At 39.5% G+C, this 17,744-nt stretch overlaps 2 protein-coding genes and 1 long non-coding RNA gene across 4 annotated transcripts in view; 1 reads left to right on the top strand and 2 right to left on the bottom strand.

Moving 5' to 3' along the window:
• agmo (alkylglycerol monooxygenase) overlaps nucleotides 1-3,235 on the bottom strand; it is a 42,218-nt gene extending 38,983 nt beyond the window's left edge. The window contains exon 1 of the mRNA XM_066659214.1: nucleotides 2,927-3,235. Coding sequence (XP_066515311.1) covers nucleotides 2,927-3,052 — 126 coding nt within the window. The 5' untranslated portion in view covers nucleotides 3,053-3,235. The remainder of the gene's footprint in view (nucleotides 1-2,926) is intronic.
• On the top strand, nucleotides 3,154-8,820 carry LOC136684794 (uncharacterized). 2 transcript variants are annotated; one of them, XR_010799938.1, is made up of 4 exons: nucleotides 3,154-3,269; nucleotides 5,094-5,135; nucleotides 6,322-6,376; nucleotides 6,658-8,820. It is a non-coding gene; the product is annotated as an uncharacterized lncRNA (long non-coding RNA). The 2 variants fall into 2 exon arrangements; XR_010799896.1 differs by having other exon boundaries at nucleotides 6,322-8,820.
• meox2a (mesenchyme homeobox 2a) lies at nucleotides 6,857-16,736 on the bottom strand. Its single transcript, XM_066659235.1, has 3 exons — nucleotides 16,232-16,736; nucleotides 9,906-10,078; nucleotides 6,857-7,075 (listed from the first exon to the last, which is right to left on the bottom strand). Exons 1-3 carry the CDS (start codon nucleotides 16,734-16,736, stop codon nucleotides 6,857-6,859), a joined length of 897 nt encoding a protein of 298 aa, XP_066515332.1.
• Nucleotides 16,737-17,744: the final 1,008 nt, after the last annotated feature.

The raw sequence follows: 17,744 nt of genomic DNA, 5'->3' as shown, positions 1-17,744 counted from the left end.
CACACCACACTCTTCACAGACTGTCACCCGGAGGAAACCCACGCAGACACAAGGAGAACACACCACACTCCTCACAGACAGTCACCCGGAGGAAACCCACGCAGACACAGGGAGAACACACCACACTCCTCACAGACAGTCACCCGGAGCGGGATTCGTACCCTCAACCTCCAGGTCCCTGGAGCTGTGTGACTGCGACACTACATGCTGCACCACCATGCCGCCAAAAATTACATGAATTTCTGAATAAAATAACTGAAAGCACACTTTCCTGTATTTGAACTTTTTATTTTATTTGGCAATGACTATACATTTGTAAGTTTAATAAATATATGTTAAGTGAAAGTTAATTTCAGCAGCGTATATGAACGGTTCAGCAGATTTCTCAAGGCACCTCAGCTGTGGATGTTGAGGGAGGAATCAACGCTGTTCCTTCACTTCCTCAGCCTCAATTTTCCTGCCAGTTAAGGAGATCAATGACAGTGACCCTTCAGTCTCAAGTCCCCAACTGTAACTTATAGGTCTGGGTCTATTCCAATGTTTCTTTCAGATATTTCTTTCGTAATTTTCCCCAAATTATTTTTCATTACAGTTGTTCTCCCAGTTAGCACAGTCTTTATGGACAGTCTAGTGCTGGGTTTTATTTCTCCAAACATCACCTAAGCCGTGGAGCACTTAAGTCCTTAGTTCATGTCCTAGAAGTATAAAAAAATGATTCAAATTCAAACATTTATTTAGGTTTTCCAGATGCAACATAGTGATTTACAACAGGTCTACTCAGCCAGCAATTATTTCTCAGGGGAAAGAATTCATTTTGGACTTTTTCTACTGCATGTGCCCCAGGAGACTGCTGCATTTCTTATAAATGATTTGTGTAGTGTTTGAATTTAGAAAAATAATATGTACGATTAAAGTCCTGAAGTGAACGTCTGAGACCTGATTTCATTACTTTCTCCCAGTGTGCAGGTGCAGTGCAAACGTATAAAGAAATTATTAAAATATAATAAAAACAGCAGCCATGTTACATGCGCAGACATTTGATCAACGAGCATGTGGTCTATAGCTTAGCGGGATAATAGAGATTTTTTTCTAGATGACAACCAACAAAATGAGCTAAATCTAAAGGTGGGTGATGGGGCATAAACACAGTATCCAGATACTTCCACAAGAAATATAATTCATCACAATAATTTGTCTCTGATGTGCCCAAGAAGTTGGAACAGACAAAAATTGATTAAATATACCACATAGTAATATAATATAATATAAAATTAATATTATATTATAAATATTTTTTATATTATAAAAGTGGAAAAGTGAACTGTGGTTTGACAAATCAAAGATTCACCTGAGGTTCATTTTGGAAATCATGGATGCTCTCATCCTCCACACCAAAGAAGAGAGGGACTATCAGGCTTGTTATCATTTCAAAAGCCAGCGTCCATGATGGTGTTGGGCTGCATTAGTGCACATAGCATCTGTGACATCTGTGAAGGCACCATTAATGCTGAATGATACATTGTGGAGCAACATCTTTTTCAGGGAAGGCCTTGTTTATTTTAATAAAACAAGGCACATTAAAACAATAATAATCAATGGAGGGCAGCACGGTGGCGCTCCAGGGACCTGGAGGTTGTGGGTTCGATTCCCCCTCCGGGTGACTGTCTGTGAGGAGTGTGGTGTGTTCTTCCTGTGTCCGCGTGGGTTTCCTCCGGGTAACTGTCTGTGAGGAGTGTGGTGTGTTCTCCCTGTGTCTGCGTGAGTTTCCTCTGGGTGCTCCGGTTTCCTCCCACAGTCCAAAAACACACGTTAGTAGGTTGATTGGCGACTCAAAAAGTGACCGTAGGTGTGAGTGTGTGAGTGAATGTGTGGACTGGCGCTCCCTCCCGGGTGTTTTCCCGCTTTGCACCCAATGATTCCAGGTAGGCTGAATTGGATAAGCGGTTACAGATAATGGATGGATAATCAATGGCTCCATAGAAAAAGAGTCCGGGACATAACAAATGGTGCATTATGAAATGAAAAACACTAAAATGAAGACCCCTAGCTTTTAAGCAGCGAAAATTAAATAATAAGCAAGACTCTGAAAACAGCTCACATTCAAAAACACAGACACCGGTCTTCTCGGTTCCCAAACAGCTCTCAATTTCAACATTTAAAATGCTGAAATAGGAAACTGAAAGAGGTTCTACTCAGAAAAAAAGATTTGAGTACTACAGACTGTCTGGAAAACTGTTATTCACCCCAGCTCCTCCTTTCTGTTCAGTCCTACCAGTGCTCTATATAAAATGATGAATCTACTAAAAGCTCCAAAGTGATATAATATGTTTGGTTGCTCACAACACAGGATATCTCAGGTAAAGAGATCTGAGCTGTCTATGAGAGGTGTTCATAAGCTCTATGTTTCAGGCGAGTGTGAGCTTTTCCTCACTTAACCAGACGATTAACTCCCACATTCAAGGCTGTCCAAAACGTCTGGGCTGAGTAGCGCCCTACAGTGCTCCCGTAGGACAGCGTGGGGTTTGTTTGTGTGTGACGCCACGGGTTTCCGAAGGGGTGTGTACGAATCTAGGAAGTTCACTCACTTTAGCTCCCTACAGTAGTTCACTGAGCACAGTAGAGTCGGTTTGAAACACGCCCCACACTCTGAGATGTGCTGGCGTTTGGTAAAGTACTTCCTACTCCTATAGTTCCAGAAATAAACAGAGAAGTGCCTTTCTTTCTCTTTAGGGATTGTACAACAAACAGGTCAAAGCTTCCTACAGAGAGACCTCAGTACAGTAAAGAAAGTGTAGAGACCGTGCCAGTTTTATGGGAACACCAAGCACCCTGCCACTGTCCCATGTATATATTATTTTATGGCGGTAACACTGAGAGAACAAGCACCGCGTTGTAATTCGTCTCGATCCTTAAAAGCTGAACTTACCTTGTTAACATAGTTGGGCACCTCGTTCACGTCAGAAAAGGAAGATTCATTCGGCGTCATCAGGTAAAACAGCATGCGCGTGCACTGGGAAAAAGTGACATCGCTGCTGGTTTCCGCCTGAGCCATGTTGTTGCGTTGTTAGGTTGTGTTTTTACTGAAAAGCTCCCACAGCGCACTTTCAACTGTTGTTGTGCAGTGAGCTCTATTCGCATGTTCTCTCTACACACTGTGTAGTCTGCTGACTTTTGTACTCATGGTGAATGTTTACCATGTTGCCAGTGGCTCTGTGGGATGGCCTGCATGACGCAGCTCTTAAGAGTCTAACCCTCTACCCAGTAAGCAGGTATATATACACACACACACACACTGTAATTTAGACTTGACGTTCAATACAGATTGATAACTAATTATCAGCACTGATCTAAAAACAAAAAGCCACATAGAGGGTCTAGAGAGGAAAGACAATTGTGGAAGCAGTAGCCTAGATTTTTACATTAATTTCTTTATTTATTTCTAACTTATTATCAAATTAGTTTTTCATCTACGATGTCATCTAATATTAAAATGTAAATATTTTATAATAACGTCTGACATAATATATAGAAATATTGATTAGTATCTTAAACTCATGCCTTCAATTTCTTTCTCCTTATTTTCAAACTTATGTTGCATTAATTATTTCACAGAATGATGATTTTCTTCAATATTGATTCACAACTGTGAAATAACAACTTATGCACTTACTAACTAGTTGTTGTTGTTGTGTGTGCGTGTGTGTGGGGGGGGGGGGGTTACAATAGGAATAAGACTATGTAACAAGACTACAGATTAAACCTTTCTAAACATGTATCTAAAATCTAAAACAAGCATACAAATGTTGGTTCCCAAGGAATAATCATTTGATACTCGCATAACTCCCCTGTTCTGATATTAAGCACATTTGATAACGATACCTAATGTATTTAAGAGCATTTTTTTGTCCTCAGCATGCGATTAGTAACCACATAACTTTAAATGGCTAAACAGCAGGTGAATCTCAGAATTTGGACTGTAGGTGACTTCTTGCTTTGTGTCATTAACAGATGTGTGTACTGTGTCTAATCATTTGTTAAAGTGGTTACTGTAATACCATTGTCACAGCTTTGAAGCAGCATCTCAGCACAGTTTGAAGCAGTCTTCACACCTATGACACCTCTCACATACAGTCTCCAAGGCTGCTTCTACCTGCAGATTTAAATTAAACTCAGTTTGTATAATTTGCTTGAGCAGTGGATGTTGGCCCCCCTCGTGGGTCTTAGATTCGTTGGAAGGTGTCTTCCTGCAGCTTCAAGGGTGTATTTCCTTGTAACTGTGACCGTTGTCTTTGCTCATCTAGGGAAATTCGTTTCATTTTTCTTTGAATTCAATGTTTGTAGAGTGTTTTGAGACACCATCCGGTTGTAAAAAGCACTATACAAATATATTTGACAATACTTTGGCTGAGATCATTTTAAAAGCAATATTGCACTTCCTGCTGAAGAAATGCTGCTTCAAAATAAAACAAACCCAGTTACTGTAAAGTGACTAAGACCATGTCATAAAGTTCACACACCAGCACGTCTCTGAATAGGACTTCACTTAAAAGAATAAAATGAAACAAAATGAAAATATTTACATTACTTGTTGTCATAGTGTTGTACAGCTGTTAAGTCAGCTTTTGCATTAAGATCCTCTGGCCCAAGTCTATTAGAGTTCTGCTGCCCCATTCCCAAATACTCTGCAAGTATATCTTTCTCACAAAGACTACTTTTCAATAGTAACCTAAAGCCTTTTGCAAAAGAAAAAGATTGTTTTCACAAAATGAAGTGCTAACACCAGGTGTGCTAGTAAGAGGGCATCAATTAAACTTGCCGGCTAAATTATTATTTTGCGCAACAAACTCTTCCCATGTTCCTTGCTATTTATTTTTTTCCATCTCACTAATTGAGAATAACATAACGTCTCATGTGGTCCTTTTGATAGGGACTCTGAAAAATCTGCTTCAGGGCAAACCTGTGTTTACTTATTAATATTTTTTTACCGATTAGGATGCGTGCTCACACTGTGGTGACAGGAGGTGTATACTATAACAACATTTCAAAGAGACTTTTGTAATAGAATGTGATCCATTTGCACTCCCCTCCTCTAGGTCCTGCAAGAAGTCCTGACCCAGCCTAGAGGAGAATCTGAGGTTAGCGTTCTCTCTGATGCTAACCCACTATTCCTTCCTCAATGATTTATTCATGTTAGCCACACTCTCAGCCTTGGCATATATTACCCATGATAAGTCACAGACAGGAGCAGGCAAAGCAGTCTGAACTCCATTTAAAATTAAAATTAAGCTCACATTAACATTAACATCTCATGTTTATACTCAGTGTGCAGTGAAATATAGTGTACAAATGAAATAAAGCCAGCAAAATAAGACAAATTTATTTAAGATGAATGCAGTATATTCTGTATAAGACTGTCTCTGGTGGGTGGTAAGAAAATACTGATACTTATATTTACACAAATGCAAAACCTTTTGTTAATCCTGCAAGTTTGATTTTGTCGTAGACTTGTTTACACTGAGAGTTTGACAATATACAGTAAAGACCAATGAAGGCACAATTTAAAATTGCAAACCAGAACACAGGCTTGGCCTTTTCCTAATGTTGCAATGAAAAGCACATTTTCATTTTATGGAATGTTCAACTTTTCAGCCAAATTATATGTAACATTTTAACAAGGCTAGATTTCCCAATTCACTTTAAAAAAAGGGATTCACAGAAAGATTTACCGAGTTTCCACTTCCCACAAACATAGTACATTAACCAAAGCATGTTTACTGTGAAGCTTGCTTTCTTTATGTAGTGAATATTCTAGGTTAATATTATAACTTGCTTCATTAGCATTGTGGTATAATTGTACATTTCCAAGTCAAAAAAACTAGTTAATCAGTCAAAACATGGCTCAATATTAAGTAGAAATGTTATAATTGAGTTTTTTATGTTTGATATTCATGAACTATACTATTATTGTTGAAGTTTCGTACTATTGTTACCTACTATAGTGACTAGGTAATGTATAAACCTTTTTTATGCAGAACTTTTATTGGTTTTTACAGAGAACATTTGCATGCAGTGATACCGATCCATGTTTAACTATATTATAGTTAAACATCTGTCAACAAATATCCAGCAGAATGTATTTATTTATTTGGTTTCAGTTTTGAAACAGCTAAAGTGTGAGTTAAAGTTATGTTCAAAAAATGACTAGCCTTTCAAAAAGCAATACACAAAAACAAAAAAACATACGGTGAGTGAGAACTCTGAAGCAAATTATTTGAAGTCACTTTGCAAATGAAGCTTCATGCATTTTATGTTCTGTTTCAGAATAAACAGAGCAGGGATCTGACCGAGTTGGATTCCAAACAGCAATATGTTTGAGGTAAGTAAACAGGGTCTGATTTTTCTGTGAATTACTTTAAGCCCTATGAGAGTGTAATATATTAGCACACACATGCACTGTATAATGCCCACTCTCTCACTTTTTGTCTCATAAAATATTTCTTACTGTTAATTTATGGCAAGGAAATCTGACACTAAGAGACTTTACGTCAAAGGTAAAGGCACAGACCTGTCATAAGCATAAAGCATGTTTTGCATCATCATAGGATATGGCACATCACTCTGTGTACGTGGGCTTGTATATGTTCATTTGTCATTCAGCTAATCGGCTACCAGCAGTCCTGTTAGGGATGTTCCTGAGAGAGGACAAGTGGGCGGAGTCTTCCATCGGCAGGTGTGGCTTGTTTTGCTGCTGACGTTTTATCAGGCCCTCATTTATAAGGAACAGCCTTGACCGCTGTGAACCTCGAACACGTCATAACCCCAGATCAACATCCCACTGGCAACTTTGTATTCTCTATCATAACTGAGCATGCTCAGAGCTCTGGTCACTATCATGACTGTCCTCGTTAACCAAAGAATCCACAGTGTGGTGTAGTCCAACAATGCCTGAAAACTCCGAAGGCAGCAAGGTCCCTTTTTTCACGTTGACCAGTTCTTTCTCCCTTGCTACTGCCCCCTGCTGTCCACCCTTGACTCTCTTCCACTTCATCCGTCTGTTTTGGAACCACACTTTCACCTGGAGAGTGGGGGAAAAAAGAGTGGCAAAGTGCAGTTACCTGCCATGATAGTACACAACACATGAACTGTCTGCTGAGGGTAAAGGTTGTCCAGTGCACTACACCATAACTGTACACTGTTGGCTTTACTTTTGGCAGTGTTAGCATTTGAGCCATACACGCGATGTGCATGACTCACCAACCTCAAGTAAGCTAATATCCCTTGATGAGTGAACAGATGCTTATATGACGTGATCAAATGAGTGCAGTGCTTGTATGCAGTGATATGCAAAGTCTGGATCTGTTATCTGTTAAAGGTATTTGATAAAATTAGCATAACATAGTAACAGTAGATGGTCTAATATAGGTGTTTCTATATTAGCAATAATAAACTGACAGAGCACATCTGTTCCGTGATATCAAACACATCTCCTTACTCGTCAAGCCGGGCCAGTATTTACGTTTCCCAGAATGATGATGAAGCTGTTTCTTAAATGGTCACCGCAGCGTGAGCGAGGCTTCGATGACCATGAGCGTCAGTGAGTGGGGGGACGAAATCCCCTCCTTTAAAATTTATTTTTGGTGGGCTGTGATGCAGATGGGGATCATGTGATGCGGAAGTCAGCTAACAGTACAAATGTTAGTGTTTGGTCCTGCGCTTGTGCATGCAGCGCAGTCAGTCAATATGAAACACTGAGACGTCATCCAAAGCATAAATGAGAGCAGTGCTTACTCAGTGATTAAAAACTTAACAGTAACTGCCTTAACTCTTCTTGATTTGTTTATTGTTGATGCCTTGCTTTTGATATGTCTCCTCAGGGGCATGTATTGTCTGAAGGCAGAGTTAATAGACACAACAAGACAGTTGTTCTGATTAAACATTTCAAGCTCTAAAAGAATGATTTAAAGTTAGATTGGAGTTAATTGTGTTTAAAAGTATTTTGTTGACTTGAATATTGTCATATGATTTGCCACCTGGGGCCCTTGCTGTCAGCACGGTAAGGAGACTGACCTTAAAATACATCTGCAAGCTCTGCAGTTATGCCCACAGCATGGAGAGTCCTCCACGTCACTCCTGACAAGTTAAGAGTACTTATAATGTCCTCTCAGTGGGTCAATAAGCAGTTGGTTCCTCAAAAGATCATCAGAGCGAGCCAGAAAGCTTGTTATTATAATTAGGCTTACGATGTTATTATGACTAGTACAAGGTATTATTGTTCCTGTAATTATTATGATGTTATTAGTAGCTTCAGTGTTGGTGGCCCCAGTAAAGTCGTAATTCCCCAGAGGTTACATGGCCTCGTTCACTGGGAGCTGATTCACACAGGGATCACATAGCAAGAAGGGGTTCACTTACTCCGTCGTGTGGCAAGGTTAATGTTATGCTGACAGAATGTGACCCCAGAAAAAAGTCTCCAAATCTGAGACTTTACATGTCAAACCTGCTCTGTGAGTTGGCATTTGAAGCTTTATTACATGTGGAGGCCTGCTGTTGTTGTTTAAAGGATATAAGTCAAAGCTTTTTTCAGTCCTATGGTAATACAAAAAAGGCTAAATTCTACTTTGAACCCTGAGTACGCTGAATTACAGTCTGGTTCTGGAAAAAAAACATATATTCAGTAACATGCAGCTTTTATATATTTAAAGTATAAACAAATATTCTAAGCGCTATTCTAAGATTATTTAATTTTATTGTATTTTATTCTATTTCTAATCCCTATTTTCTATTTCCTTTTTACTAAGCTTGTATTTTGTTAAACATGTCGGACAGTCGTCAAAGCATTTCACTGTAAGTTGTACCATGTATAACTATGTATGTGACAAATAAACTTTGATTTATCTATCTATCTATCTATATATCTATCTTTCTATCTTTCTTTTGTTTTTTGAGGTGTGTGTGTGAATGTGTATATGTGTGTTTTTTGACTTTATTAGTTTTAGAAGTCTTTGTTCTAACCATAACTTTACCTCTTGTAGAAAGTGGCTGATATTTTGCTTATGCTGGGTTTTTTTTGCTCTGTGTCTGTGTATTTAGCGTGTGTTACGTATGACAATTTTCCTTTGTTTTGTTTTTTTATGTGCCCAAATCTATGAAAGTAAACAGAGCTTAGTGTTGTTTGTTTCTTGTACAGTTTCCCACATTTTCCCATTAGGTCTCCATCCCATAGACAGGGTTGTAACAGTAGTGTTTTAGTGTTATAGTGTACAGTAATGGGAATTAATACTACACTTGCCTTTGGTATCCAAGTACAAGTTTTAGTACTGTAAAAGGTCGTTGTTTTATATGAATTATCTCCTACATGTGATATTCATTTTAAACAACCCTAGTCATAACACCCTAGCTGTAGTATTTGCTGTAAATGAGATTGAATTGGCCTAGATTTATAATTCTGGAAGCAGGTTGTTCAAGGAGAGGTTTTCTCTTTAAGAATTGTATGTATTCGCAATTATGAAATGTTTGTTTGAATATTTAAGGATTATTCATTAATATAAAATATATTACAATAGATTTCTATAGAAACATCAGATGGTTACGGCATCCTGTTCCTTTCTTACTGAATAAAGTGTCCACGGTTATTTATTTCACATGTGGCTTCATGAACGGCCTTCCTACGCTGAGACCAATTTGTAAGATTGTAGAGGAAGTGTCTAGCTGGACAGCATATGCTTTGCCTGTCTCCATTTCTTCTCTAAGGCCTGACTGAGGGAGCATGTAGAAACATCTGGAATATGATAGTCCCTCTACATCGCCATAGCAGCCCACAGACTGAATCATAAAAGAAAAAAATCTCAGTGGTTTTAGACATAATGATGGATGGTCAGGTATGAAGTTGCATGGAGTGGTCGTACCTGCCTTTCCGTGAGATCCAGGTTTACTGCTATTTCATAACGCCTCAGTCTGGTCAGGTAGTTGTGATGGGCGAACTCAGCCTCCAGTTCACGGATCTGCTCCTTGGTGAACGCTGTCCTCTCTTTCCGGGGCTTGCTATTGGCGTCAGATTTGTAATTCCCATCCTGGGACTCTGGTTTGAGAAAAGAAGGAAAGTAGTGTCTTATATTTTGATTTAAAAAGAGCAGCGTTTCTGAATGATTTGAAATGATAGCTTTTTTTAATTTACAAGCCAGTGTAACATAACTCGTCTGACATGTGTATGTTCTAAAAGGGAGATAAAAAGAGAGAGAGTTTCTATTCAACATAGAAAATCTCATATAAATGAAATTAAAGAAGTTAAAGATTTCAGTCTTTTTTTATTATCTGTCATCTCTCTTAAACACATTTAACATTTTCCTACAAGATTTTAAGCAACTTTTTAAACAAACTGATATTTTACAAAGGTATTGACAGTTTTACAAAAGAAATAAATAAATAAACTAAATATAATCAGTGAGCAACGATGTCTGTCAGAGAACATTATGAAATGAAAATTTCTGAAGCCAGTGTAAAAGCGGAATGCCTTTTACACAAAGACCCTATGAACAAAAAGTACAAAAGAAAGGCAAATAAAATATGTTTTATGGTGTTGCTTTTCTTTATATGTTGGCACTAAGAGGATACAAAAGCAGGGGTTGTATTTTCTCTTATTTTGACCTGTACACAGCAGAGCAATATCTGTAAATGAATCCAAATTATTTTTCACATTTGAATCCACAAGATATTATTTAACCATTGAAGCTGAAATAAAAAGTGATATAAAAAGAGTGAGAGTTTGACACATAAAAAGTTTATTAATAAAAGAACGGAAAATAAAAGTAGGGCAAATATTGGACTCTTTTATGATTTTGGCTTTGCTGATGCCAGCTGTATATTGGCGTGTCCAGGAGTAAGGGGTCATTCTCCTGCTGCTGGTCACTGCACTCTCACAATGGGCTGGCTCTCAACAAAGCATTTTCCAGTGTGGAGTTAATTTGCCTTACAGTTAATGGAATCTGTTGCCCTTGTAGTTTTAATATGGAAGAAAACAGCTCTGGAGAATGTGTAAAAATATGTTTCATTTTATTTACCTCAACAGTTTACAAGCGTATTCCCTGTGACTCGCAAACTGCCAACTCACCCAGTCAGTATTTTCACTCCTATTAGAGTCAGTGGTGTTATAAACTCTCCCCCCGCACCCCACCCCACCCCACACTCCCCTCATTTTCTCTTTCTCTCTTTCACTCACGGCTCACACTATATCTCTCTCCATTTCACAGTCTCTCACTTTTTTTTTTGTTTCAACTTCTCTCCTATGTTTTCTTATATTTCTAATTCTCCTCTATACACCCTTACTCTTTCTTTTCATCCCTCCCTCTCTAGTTCTCTCTCTTCCTCTGTCTGCTCTGTCTCATCCCTCTATCTGTTATTCTTTGCTTCTTTTTCTAAATCTCCTTTCTCTCTCTCTCTCTCGTTACATGTTTCTTAGTTATTCTGTGCATGGCACAGCGCTCACACATAGAGAGATACAGCACATATGATCCTACTGTCTGAATTTTGAGCTTGTCTCTGAGTCAAATGAGTGGACTGTGAAAGCAAAAGAGAAAACTGAAAGTCTTGTTTTGACAAAATGAGAAAGAAAATCCATTCTTAATCATCTTTTCTTTTTTTTATTGAAAGAGAAAGAGCAATGCGCACCCTTCTCATGACTAGATCTTGTGGTATGTTTTTTAAGGCCATGCCTCAGTGGCAAATTGCACATCAAGGCAAGGAAACCTCCGTTCTCTGATTCATGTGTGGCTGTAGAGTCTGTGCTAATCCAACTGGCAATCCTAAACCCAGCTGTAAATAGAGCCCACTTTAACGAGGCCCCATCCACAAGCCATGGGAACGACTCTGCTATTTCAAAGCACAGACATTTCCAAAAGGAAAGGATTTCAGAAAGACACAATTTAGGTGTCAGAAGCACTTCATATTCACATAGCTGTGTGGTTGTGATGTGTACATTTTCCAGAAATGCAAAACAAAGTTTACTTTTTGACATTTGTATAGTGCTTCCCTAAAAGAATATTTCTCAGACTTCAGTTTTTAACAATGTCATAGAGACAAGCCGATACAGTGTCAGACATCTTGTCCTAGGACCTTTATCGGTGGCATGGTGTTCCTGCCTGATCTAGGTATTAATCCTTAGTCCGCCATGAGGTGGGCATCACTGTAAACCAGTGTGCCACACATAGGGAATTGGTTTTAAAGAATTCCTGACGACAAGGACTAAAAGAAAAAAGCCAGACATTACGGAACTGAAGAAAATGTGCTTAAGGTGTACTTTCAGCTGCAGTTTTTGAGTGAAATGACGATCTTTGATTTCTGCCCTGGTCTGTACACTGCATGGTCCATTTCTCCAGTCACGTTTCCCCCTGACCTTGCCTGGTAGTAGCGCTCTGTAATTGTAGCGGGCCGTTTCTGGATGCTGTGTCTGGCTGTGTTTTGCTCTGATTGAAGTAGGCAGTGAGAGGCACGGTTACTGTGGGTCAAACACAGCCATTGTGGAAGAAGAAAGACTAACACGAGCAGCTGTTTGCGAACAGCACTGCCACAAGTTAAAATGACTTTTTCTCAGCTTTACGACACAGCGGCTACACCGCAGCAATTAGGCCTGCGCCTTCACTTTCATCTCACTTCAGAAAAATAAGAGTAGCTCTGGAAAGTTGTGCCACACTTAGCCTTCGTGTGTCTGTAGCTGATTTCTACATTTCAGTAGATTATTGTGACGTTATTACATCATGAGGCAACACTGTTGATTTCAGGCACCAGGAGAAGTTTTAACTTGTTTTAATTTGCCACGAACCAGCGTGTGCTTTGAAGACGATTTATTAAAGAATTGCGCTTCTCACGTGCGGGGCTGTATCTCCAGATGTTCTGGTGAAACCAAATACTTAATCTGCTCTAATAATACACTCAAATAAATAAAACCCCTTGAAGTGTGCTTTATTTGTTCTCCAGTCACAGTGTGGCATAATTGCTTTGCATTTTGATTCTCTGAGTTAAAAATAAGACTCTGTCATATCTTTAAATAACATATGAGTCTTTTACACATTGTCTGTGACATTTTAGCTGTGATTTTATTGATGAGAGATAAGACTAATACAGTCAATGTCTTAGATGAAATATTGACTATGTGTTAAATATGTGTTATTTGTTACTTTGTTCAGTTTAAACTACAACACCCTAAACTTCAGACTGGCTGCGAGAAAGTACAAACTCATGTGTGCATGTCCATCTGATGAGTCATTTGACATGTTTTGTTAATATTAATGCGAAAATAAAATCACATCCTTCGTAAAATTAAACAAAATCCTTTTTTTTTTTTTACTTTTGAATGTGCAGCTACTGTTTATCCACTAAATTTAACATTGGGGGAAAATAATAAATAATCCGTGCTAAATATATGGCCCAGTTTTTATATAATACTTGTTCCCTACAGAAAGGACGTGTTTGTTCGTCAGTTTTATTCATTGCTGTGTGTTTGTATTGCATCAGACTGAAGAACAGTGTCTGTGCCCCTCTGAGGTTGTGGAGAGATGAAGTGCAGCACGGATTGGAGGTTTTCCTGCTGTGTTGGACTGTGTTGTAATCTTAACTATTCCCAAACGGAGCTGCTGTACAACAAGAATCATCATCATCATCATCATCATCGTCATCCTCCCCACAGGATCAATCAGCAGCTCTGTTTAAATAGCCTGCTGCATCAGCTGAGCAAGCAGAGCTCCATCAGCACCATAATTAGAGAGAGGGTATAAGTGTGTGTGCCTAGTTTAGACCCAGTCCATACAATAATCGTTTTTACTCTTGTTTTTGTAATCACATTCATATACTGGGGATCTGGAAATAGGTTTTTATTTTGCTGAATCCATATCTGTGGACTGTGTGGTGGGAGGTGTAAAGAAAACAGCCATTCCGTATTATAATTCATAATCTACTCTCTGCTTTCTGTAGCTTTCTACACCAGCCCACTCAGCAGAGTTAATGGAAATACTGTGAGCAGCTCATTTGTCAGCTGTAATTCCTCAGTGCTGTGCTCCACACTGACACTTAGTAGAGCGGGGCAGTGATCGTGGAGGGAAATCTCACTCAGCTCTGGAGTGCTGTCCTCTTGTCTGCTGTTAGTTTATGTGCTCCACGGCCCGTTAAACCGACAGAGGCCTAAGCGGCCAAGCTCCACAAACACCAAAAATCAGCCTCTACGTGCACACTCCACTCGGAGAAAACAATCCCGCTCTCACTGAGTGACTTTAACGTTTTCCCTGATGAGCTGAACACATTTGCAAACCTGCTTGACCAACGGGCAGAGAGAGAAAGACCAAAGCTAGCGTGCCCACACTGGTGCAATTTCAAATGAGGAAACAAGGATAATGACACTACAGATTGTCAAAAACAATGGTTTATACAAGCCAATATTAAATATCTAAAAAATGAAAACCGAGTTGGTGCATTTACAGTCGTATTATGGATGAATGTCGTGTTGAAATGTGCTCCTGGTCACGTGACACATTGTATTGATTTTCTGAATATTACGTTAATAAATACACATCCTCTGAGAACACACATATGAATATTTTAATGCACAATTATGGGTTACGTTTTGCATTTTGTGCTCTGAAAAAAATCGAATAAATAGAAACTGTGCATTAATGTTTGAAGAAAGATTTCCAAAACTGAATATTTTTATATAGAAGAGGAGCTGAAGTTTATCAATTAGAAAATCAGCCAAAAATGTCATTCTATCAAACTTTTCTAAGCTTAAGCACATGACCGTATGAGGTGGAGACTGAAGGACAAAATATATATATACAATCCTATTAAAAATACAATAAAAATATATTAGAAGGAAATCCACACATCTAAACATTTGCCAAAATAGATTTAAAATTTTAGAAATAGAGAATTATAAAATCATAAGGTGCCAAAGCCCATTAGAGCAAATACTTCTGTTCCTTGTCTAGAGACACCATTCTGCTGTTTAACCCGCTCCACTTATCTACGCTGTCCAATAAAAAAAGGTCTTACATTTCCATGGAAGTCAATTTAAAAATATTTTTTATAAGATCAGTCATATTGGAGCATTTCTATTGGTCCATTCATCCTGAAATGACACAATGTGAAGGACATCTGCTGTGTTCAAATGATGTAGTAGAGTAAAAACCCACAAAAATGGAGATACATGTTTTTTTTAATTGGACAGCGACGATATACTTCAATGTACTCTTCCCGAAAACTAACATAGTGTTTTCTCTCATTGTCGGTGTAGGTGTGTAAACGGGTGTGGTGTTGTGTTTTATGCTGCTTTACAGAGATTTTTTTACTGTAAGCCTAATTTTCTGCTCTCTAACAGAACAGAGATGAAACAGATGGTTTGTAAAGTGAAACATGCGAAGAGTTGATGCCCACACAGAGTTATAGTCTAGCCTTTGCTCCCAGCTCTAGTCAAAATAATTGCTGCTGTGCGTGTCAGCCAACACCTACAAAAGTCTCTCGTGCACAAACACTGCTCCACATTTCCGAGCAGTGGGAGACTAATTTTCCAAAAACGCTACTACAACCCAGACTCAAAAACACTGCAGCCAGAGCAAATGTACTTTTGCTGTTTAACACTGAATGGAAAAGTAACACTCCCTGATGTTTACACTTCTCCGAGTTTCTTTTTATGATGGACAGCCTAGTTTGGAAAATAAATAAAGTTGGTAAGTACCCAGTAAACGAAAAAAAAAAAGTACACTGTTTGTCAAACAATGTGAAAAACTACTACCAGAATATAATCAGCCCAGGATTAAAACTATACCTACAATGAACTAGCAAATTACAGCAGTTTATTCGGACACTAGGAAAAAAGTCTGCCCTTTAATCCAGCCCATAGTATTGTAATGTTATATTTTGTAAACAAACAAAACCGTTTGGTAGAAAATGTTTGCTGAAGTGGCTTGGTCTTCTACACTGTGTTCTGTAATTTGTGTTCTTCTATTTATTTTGTGTGTGTAACATATTTGAAAATTTTAAATATAAAATGTGCCATGAAATTGCTAGATTTTATATTTAATTTTTCCAGTACATGTCCAGTTCAACAGTTAAAATAATTGTGCATTAAAATGTGAGAGACAACATCGAAGTAATCCATTTATGAAATAAAAAGCGTCATTTTACCAGGTGTTTCCTAACGTCTACAAACGCATGCATCCGTTAAAATCAGGTTATCAGCTTTAACTCTTACCAGAGCTGTCACTCCTCCGCTTGCCGTTTCTCTTTTCTGCCTCAGCTGGAGATAGTGTCTGGTGGCTGAAATCTGAGGTGGGCAGGCAAGGGGCTCCTGGGGGTCCAGCTCCGGCCAGGCTGGGTGTGCTGGCGCATAGGCTGGGTCCTCCAGGGGTGATGTCTGAGGAGCCTGAGTCAGGGGCCACCAGGCCTAGCCCCAGCCGGGCACTGACTGAGGATGCACTGGGCATCTGAGGGAGGTGCCAGCCGCTCTGGGGCTGCGGGGGAGGGTGATGCTGCTGGGTGATTGGGGGTCCACGCTGGTGACCGTGAGCCCCGAAGAGTCCATCCTGACCAGGGTAACTGCTTACGATACACGAGGACGAAGAAGAAAGCTCAGGGTAGGGGAGGTGATCCGTGCAAAGCGAAGGCCGGGTGAAGGCTGTGTGGAGGGTCTGTGGGGGTCCGTGAGGTCCATGCGGGCCATGAGGGCCACGCAAGCAGCCAAACAAGCTGTGATCCATCGCATGCAAAACCACACTTTATCTCCTCATACAAAAATCTAAAAAAAAAAAAATACCCCAATCACAAATACCCCCCAAAATAAGAGTTAATAAATAATTCCCCTCACCTCAAAACAAATTCCACCAAAAATACCCACTCACTTTATAAAAGGCATCTTAAAATGCGTGCACAAGGCAAATCTGTCACTAAACTTTTTTTTTAAATAAAGAAAAGGAAAAAACACACAGTTCAGCAATTGATTAAATCACACACACTTCCAAAGATTTATAAAGCTCAAAAGTACTGATTTTAAAAAGTAGCGTCCTCGAAAAAGGCAGCGAAGGTATGTAAACACAAACAGACCCAAAGTCCTTCTTCTTCCAAAGTCAGATCCCAGATGAACACAAATTCCACAAAAATAAAAAGTTTTCTTCCCACTTCATAAAAAAATGTTGTTCCCAAAAATGTAGGGAAAGTTTTATCTACATTTGTGTCTGTGTGTGCCTCTGCCCACGTGTGATCTTGCTGTGTGTGTGTTTGTGTGTGTGTGTGTGTGTGTGTGTGTGATAATCCAGAGCGTGTGCCGTGTGAGAGTTGTGAGGCAGTACTGGGTAAACAGCAGCAGTCCTGGCTCAGCAGCAGCAGCTGAGGAGTGTGAGAGAGGCAGAAAGTCAGATGACGAGCTGAAGCAGAGTGAAGAGTGCAGGGAGGAGGGGACGGTGCTTCCTCACAGCACTCAGGGGCTGGAGCTTTGGGCAATGGGCTGGGGCTATGAGCTTTGGGCAGTGAGCTGGAGCTGGGATTATGGACAACGACTATGGGCTGGGGCTATGGGCTGTGGGTTATAAACTGGGGCTATGGGCTGGGACTAGGTTCTCTGGGCTGAAAGCTGGGATTATGAGCTGGGGTTCACAGCACATGATCACTGTATCTTTGGGAAATGGGCTGGGGCTGATGCCATGGGCAGTGAGCTAAGGGCTATGGACTGGGGTAATTTATGGGCTGCTTTGTACTAATGGCTGGTTCTG

Source organism: Hoplias malabaricus, chromosome 1, assembly GCF_029633855.1.
Source record: "Hoplias malabaricus isolate fHopMal1 chromosome 1, fHopMal1.hap1, whole genome shotgun sequence".
NCBI lineage: Eukaryota > Metazoa > Chordata > Actinopteri > Characiformes > Erythrinidae > Hoplias > Hoplias malabaricus.
Note: the sequence above shows the minus strand (reverse complement) of the source record. Positions and strands in the feature narration are given on the sequence as shown.

Coding starts and splice junctions, on each gene's coding strand:
- meox2a (XM_066659235.1), bottom strand. CDS start 16,736: ATGGATCACAGCTTGTTTGGCTGCTTGCGTGGCCCTCATGGCCCGCAT. Junction 10,079..16,231: donor GCGGAGGAGTGACAGCTCTG/GTAAGAGTTAAA, acceptor TTCTCAAACCAG/AGTCCCAGGATGGGAATTAC. Junction 7,076..9,905: donor TGGATCTCACGGAAAGGCAG/GTACGACCACTC, acceptor CCCACTCTCCAG/GTGAAAGTGTGGTTCCAAAA.